The 6,653-nt window shown below is 41.3% G+C and overlaps 1 protein-coding gene across 1 annotated transcript; it reads left to right on the top strand.

The window, feature by feature from the left end:
- The first annotated feature begins 4,882 nt into the window (after positions 1 to 4,882).
- LOC141800567 (uncharacterized) lies at positions 4,883 to 5,850 on the top strand. The gene has a single exon (XM_074683175.1). The coding sequence runs from the start codon at positions 4,883 to 4,885 to the stop codon at positions 5,777 to 5,779; it is 897 nt and encodes a 298-aa protein (XP_074539276.1). The 3' UTR covers positions 5,780 to 5,850.
- Positions 5,851 to 6,653: the final 803 nt, after the last annotated feature.

The raw sequence follows: 6,653 nt of genomic DNA, 5'->3' as shown, positions 1-6,653 counted from the left end.
TCCAGTGGTTGGATTGGGTTTTTAAATAAAAATCATAAAATGAAAGAGAGGCACAAACGTGTTTAAAGTAAAAGAAAACTGCTTGAAGTTAGGCTGTACTTCTCTCACAACTTCACCTGCTGACAGATAAAAGCACTCATTGTAAATATGCCATGCTGCAGTGGCTAAAACAGTGCCAAAAAGCAATGACGAAAGCCACATTTCACTAAAGACCTCAAAGATGTTTTTTTTTTTTTTCCCCAGGCTGTTCAGACAGAAAGTGCTCTTTTTATCTTAAAATTTTACCCTTTATGTGTGAAGTGGCACCGGCCTTGGACAACAGTGGCGAGTTGCACTTACTGTAATTACTCCACTCATTGTATTGTGAAAAATCTCAGAGGGCAGTGAATAAACTTTAAGGGACATATGCTTGATTAAATGTAACAGGAAAGGGGAAAGAAGAGGGGAACCCACAAAAAAAGACTTTATTTATGGGAAACAGATGTATATTTACCTCATTTACCAGCTAATGTATTAACGCTGGGTCTGGACCACTAACACTCCCTAATGTTGTAAGATGTAAAGCCAAAATACCCCTTCAATGGGGGCTCCAGTGAAAAGGCAATCTGGTGCAGCAACAGGACTGGCATCAAACTCACTCTGTGAACCATAATGCTCATTTAACTTAATGATGGTTCTCAGATGGTTACAGTCCACAGCTAATTCTCATGTTGATTTGAAGCAGACTCATGACTGTACTGTGACTCTGGTGTTTGTGTAAATTAATTCTCCCACTGTTCCTCCCCCCACTCTGTAAATCTGAGCTGACATTTGTCAACAGAGCTGTCTATCAGTCATCCTTTTAACCACAAATAACTATTGAAAAGTACAACAAGAAAAAAAAATAGCAAATCAACTTACCACAGACAAAAACACATTTGAAAAAATTACTGACTGTGTTTCTATGGCACTTTCTCCAGTTTTCAGACCACTCAAAGTGTTTTTACCTTAAGGGTCACTGTAACACCTTTGACACCAGAGTCATACACTGATGGCAGAGGCTGCTAATCAGTGATAAATTATCCCCTTCCCTCAACAATTTCACTCCACCATTTGAGGGGTGCTTCTCACCAAGTATCACTGGTTGATGGTTGTCTGTTTTTTGTCGCCAACATTTCCCTTTTAACTCAGTGCATCCTTGAAATCCCTTGATTTCTTCTAACTTGCTAGACTTTCTGTCAGGAGCTCATCAGGCATCCCAGATGTGGTTTGGCTCTTCTCAAAAAATGAGAAATTTCTCAGAGGGTATATCAAAACATGTTCAGTTTTTGTAGCTAAAGCATTAACAAGTTTTAGGGCAAGGTGATGCATTTAATAAGAAAACATGGAATAAGTAAGAAAGTGAGAAAAATACCTTTACTATTTACATTTTTACAATCAAAAATAATCAAACATTATTTTTTAAATCATGAACCATATTTAGTATCTACTTGTCACCAAATTTGCCACATCCATAATTAGGTTTGACCTAAAACCTAAAATAAACATGTAAACAGGTATGACAAATAAAAATTCACATCTCTTGAATTGTAAGGAGTAGAGCAATAAATCATAGAAACCACGCATGTTTGCATTTGTTTGTCATATCAAGCTGCACACATTTAATTCTGCTTCAGTACGGGGCTTTATGTGAAGCGATTTACATTTGGACCAAGCCCCAAGTGGCCACTCTTGGAACTGCATGAACTTTTTTAAGTGTTTCATTTTACTTCTCTGAGGTTAGCTGCAGGCTCATCATGATTACCAAAACATGACTTGGTTAAAATCTGTTTACATTTCTTCATGAACAGTTATCAAACAAATATTTCTGTTTCCACTTTCAGACTGTGGACAATCATTTAGGCCTTATCGTTTGTTTCAGTGCAGTACTTTTACCTGCCATGGCATCATCAAACCCTCAGACAAGCACACACTCAGAGCTGTGACACTAAAATTACTTTTTCAGAATTACCTGTCTGCACAAAAACAACACAGGAATCTTTGCCAGGGAGCAGGTAATCTCTTCTTTATCACAAGACAAATTGAAAAGGTCAGACAGGTGAGCTGAACCTCCTTTGTTATAGACTAAGCTGTCAGAAATGCCCTCAAATCTCAAAGTGAACTGAGAGAATGATGAATGGATGGATGGATGTTTGATGCACCCTTGTAAACAGTTTTCCTGATGACACAGTATTAAATCAATCAAAAAACTGACTCTGAAATTTCAATTCCTGCAGCGTCTGGAAAGCATTCATGTTTTTTCTAACGAGACAACTTCCTTAGATGGAGTCAGCCTGGCATCCAGCACCATTGTCAGGAATCAAGGAGCTCCTTTTGATCAGGATATCTTTTACTATCCCACATCCAACAAATTTCAAGGACAGTCTTTTTCCAACTTTGCATTATAATAATAATTGGACACATTCTTACTCATCTAGCCCAGTCCAAAGCTCTTAACGGGAATAAATCATCCTTTTTTAAAGAGCTCATTGTGCCCTATTAGATCAATGCACTCCCAGCATTCAGGCCTGCTCATTGTACCTACAGTCTCTAATTGTGGTATGGAGGTTGAGCCTTCAGTTATCTGGCTTCTCTACAAGGCAGGGTCCAGGGGGATGATACTCTTTCTACTTTTAAGAGTAGGCTTCAAACTTTCCTCTTTGATAATTCTTATAGTCAGAGCTGGATCAGGTCTGGAACAGCTCTAATTTATGCTGATATAGGTTTAGGCTGATACACCAAGCTCCTGTTTCCCTCTCTTCTCTATCCATCCCTCTAACTTTAAATCTTAAGGCGCTGTCTCACTGGCAAGCCGTACCGTGCTTAAACACGGTTTAACCCTGAAGTCCAACTCGTTTGGTCAGTATGACCGCAAGCGTGATGGACTTGGGAACGGTTCAATCTCTCCACTTTGGCTCACTTTGGAGAGGCGCACTTCAGTGTATGCACTTTATGCATGAGCACAAGCACATGGAAATGAGGTATGATCCATGACGTACGATGACTATGACTGCTCCTCTCGACAATCATTTTAAACAATAACAGGATTTTTTGGACCAAAATAACTTAACATATACCAAAAAGTCACTAAAAGTGTAGCAGTGCTCTGTGTGTCTCATTGTGTTGAGCTCTCTGAAGAGATTGCGCTCCGTGTAAACAGGCACATCATGATGACATAGGTAGGCCATGCAGTCTGTTTCATATTGGAGTAGTGTGACTGTGAGCCATGCTCTCAAGCGGGGAAACGGCGCTGCTGGGGTGTTTGAGCACAGCATGGTTTAAATGGCCAGTGTGACCCTACCCTCAATGTTCAGTTACAGTTAAGTACCATAGCTCTTTCTTGGAGTCCCTGAGCTCTCTTATTTTTTAGGTTCCTCTGGATCTGTTGCTGTGGACAGGCTGCTGCTTTGGACCTGCCAGACCCCATCTGCTACAGTGGGCCAGCCCTATTCTCAGGTGGCCTGGTACAAAATCATTCTGGATTTATTTGATATTCTTCAATCTCTTTTTATTATTAATTTAGGATTCATGCTTTTAAGGTAGAGGACATCACTATTTGTTGCTCTTATTCTGAGTTTCTTCTACTTTACAAAGATGATGTTATTCTTTGATTGTTTGTTATCTGTAACACAGCCGTCTTGACAACATCATAGACCCTGGTCAAATCAGTACACAGGGGCCCCTTGTATGTCAACTTTTGTTGATAACATAAATAAATAAATAAATAAATAAATAAATAAATAAATAAATAAAATAAATAAACAGATAATTTATCAGGTGTAGACCTGCGTGTCTTTGTGTCTTGAGTTGACATTTGGTGCAACATGAAAAAAGATTGGCTGCTTTGAATAGAGTAGAATAGAATAGAACTTTATTGCCATTGTAATACAATGAAATTGAAGTCATAGCAGCAGTCAAGAAAACAAAAGTAAGAAAGTGTAGAGAAAGAGCAAAAAGGTCCATAAGAAAATAGATGATGACAGCTTGTCCATCATTGTCCAGTCAGCCAGCCTCCACCTCCACAGGGTCCAGGACTGAGCTTCTTCAGCAGTCTGTTCAGTCTCTGTCTCCTGTATCCTGTCTGCTCACAGCACGTGAAGCTCTTCAAATGTGGCGTTGGTGTTTAATGTTAGCTCCGTTAGCCATGTCTGTGAATAGCATGATGCTACTCCGCCCTCTGGTATTCCCTCTGTTGCTGAGTTAGCACAGCTAGCTCGTCCATCTTATTGGAGATAGATCAGAAGTTCCCAATAGCGATGGATGGAAGGACAGGTCCATGTCATCACTTCTTAGCTCACGCCTGAGAACCAGCACGTCGTCCTCACCTCCTCCTCCTCACCTTGTGGGAAGACATCAGGCCTTGCACCAGTTAGCATTGACATGCTACAGGCTGCAAACAGCTGAGTTCACATGTAAACAATGCAGCCATGGTTACATGTAGGATCTCCAGACAAACACAGGAGAAAAGTAGTAAAAATATCACTGAAGCCACAAAAAGTTTGGTGTCCATGACCAACAAATTAGCCATACAAAGTAATGATCCACTCCAAATACAAAGATTACAAAAAAGAGGCGAAAAAATTACAAGAAACGGACAAAAAATTGGATCTCTGCGGTCACGTGAGTCTGTGGTATCATTTCCGGTTTTTCCTTTACTCTGTGTACAGCACGGTCGTGTCGTTCGCTCTCAATCTATCTGTTGTTTTACCTGTTACGGACTTTCACTCTTTTCAATCTTGCCATCTTATCGATCTATAGTAGTTTACACCAAGCACTCTGCCTTTTTTCCCACAAGGGTGTATACTTTTTCGGTGTTTCTGACGACTGGTTTTCCTGTTAGCCTTTTAGCTCCCTAGCACTAGCGATGTCTCTCCACTCCAGCTCCAGCTCTCACTCTGACTCTCCTTCTGCGGCTCGTTTCTGCCCGATGTGTCAGATGTTTAGTTATTCCTCTTCCTCCTTTACGGATAATGATATTTGTATTAAATGTAGCTTATTTGTAGCTCTGGAGGCGAGGGTTTCTGAACTCGAGACGCGGCCCCGCACCGAAGCTAGGCCACATCTAGCTAATGCTAGCCAGCCCCCTGTAGCCGGTGCGGGCCGTCTTAGCTTAGCCTCCCCCCCGGCAGATCCCGAGCAGCCGGGATGTAGTGGCTGGGTGACCGTGAGAGGGAAACATAGCCGCAAGCATAAAAATCGCACGCCGGACAGCCGTAACGTTCACATTTCCAATAAATATGCCCCTCTTAGCAACACACCTGCTAGGAAACTCAACACTCTGGTGATTGGTGACTCGGTAGTACGGAATGTGAAATTAGCGACGCCAGACACCATAGTTCAGTGCCTCCCGGGAGCCAGAGCGGGCGACATTGAAGGCAACTTAAAACTGCTGGCAAAGGATAAACGTAGATTTCGTAAGATAGTCATACATGTCGGCGTTAATGACTCCCGACGTCGCCAGTCGGAAGTCACAAAGATTAATGTGGAGTCGGTGTGTGCTTTGGCCAAAACTATGTCGGACTCGGTAATTTTCTCTGGCCCCCTGCCAAATAGGGCAAATGATGAGATGTTTAGCCGCATCTCCTCATTCAACCGCTGGCTGTCGAACTGGTGTCCAGATAATGGCGTGGGTTTTATTGACAACTGGCGATCCTTCTGGGGCAAGCCTGGTCTAATTAGCCGAGATGGCGTTCATCCCACTCTGGATGGCGCAGCTCGTTTAACTAGAAATCTGGCTGATTTTATTAGTTTACCCATCTGACAACTCAGAGTGGAGACCAGGCAGCAGAGCAGCAGTCCTACACGCTCCTCTGCGTTTCCCTTAGTGCAGTTTCCCAGCCACTCCAGTTGTAACATAGAGACTGTGTCGTTTCCCCGACCGAGACCCTTTTTCTATAACAATAAAAATAACAATAACAACAATAATTATTATAACAACAACAACTACTACTTTAATAATAATAATAATAATAATAATAATAATAATAATAATAATAATAATAAAGGAGTGAATTATGATAATCTTATAAAAATTAAAACTTCCGGTGCGGATGAACCACATGACGTTAAAGTCAAATGTGGTTTGTTAAATATTAGATCTTTATCATCTAAAGCTGTGCTAGTTAATGAACTTATATCAGATTATCACATTGATTTACTTGCTCTGACTGAAACCTGGCTGTGTGAGGGTGAATATGTTAGTTTAAACGAGTCCACTCCTCCCAGTCACCTTAATACTCATAACCCTCGAGACACAGGCCGTGGGGGGGGAGTGGCAGCTATCTTTAACTCTAGCTTTAATATTAGCACTAGACCTAAACTAGGCTTTAGCTCTTTTGAAAGTCTTTTTCTCAGTTTCTTGCATCCAGCTGTAAAAACCGCGCAACCGTTTTTGTTTGTTATCGTCTACCGGCCTCCTGGCGCGTACTCTCAATTTCTCTCCGACTTTTCAGAGTTTCTTTCTAATATCGTTCTTCTGTCGGATAAAATTATCATTGTCGGTGACTTTAATATTCAGGTGGACGTCGTTGACAATAGTCTTTGTATTGCCTTTACATGTCTTTACTGGATTCTTTTGGTTTCACACAGTCTGTGAACCATCCTACTCATCGCTTTAACCACACCTTGGATCTTGT

The sequence above is a fragment of the Halichoeres trimaculatus genome, unplaced genomic scaffold (genome assembly GCF_033239565.1).
Source record: "Halichoeres trimaculatus isolate MK-OKI-2021-1 unplaced genomic scaffold, fHalTri1.1 fHalTri1_scaffold_12, whole genome shotgun sequence".
Classification (NCBI taxonomy): domain Eukaryota; kingdom Metazoa; phylum Chordata; class Actinopteri; order Labriformes; family Labridae; genus Halichoeres; species Halichoeres trimaculatus.
This window is presented reverse-complemented; position numbering and strand designations above follow the sequence as displayed.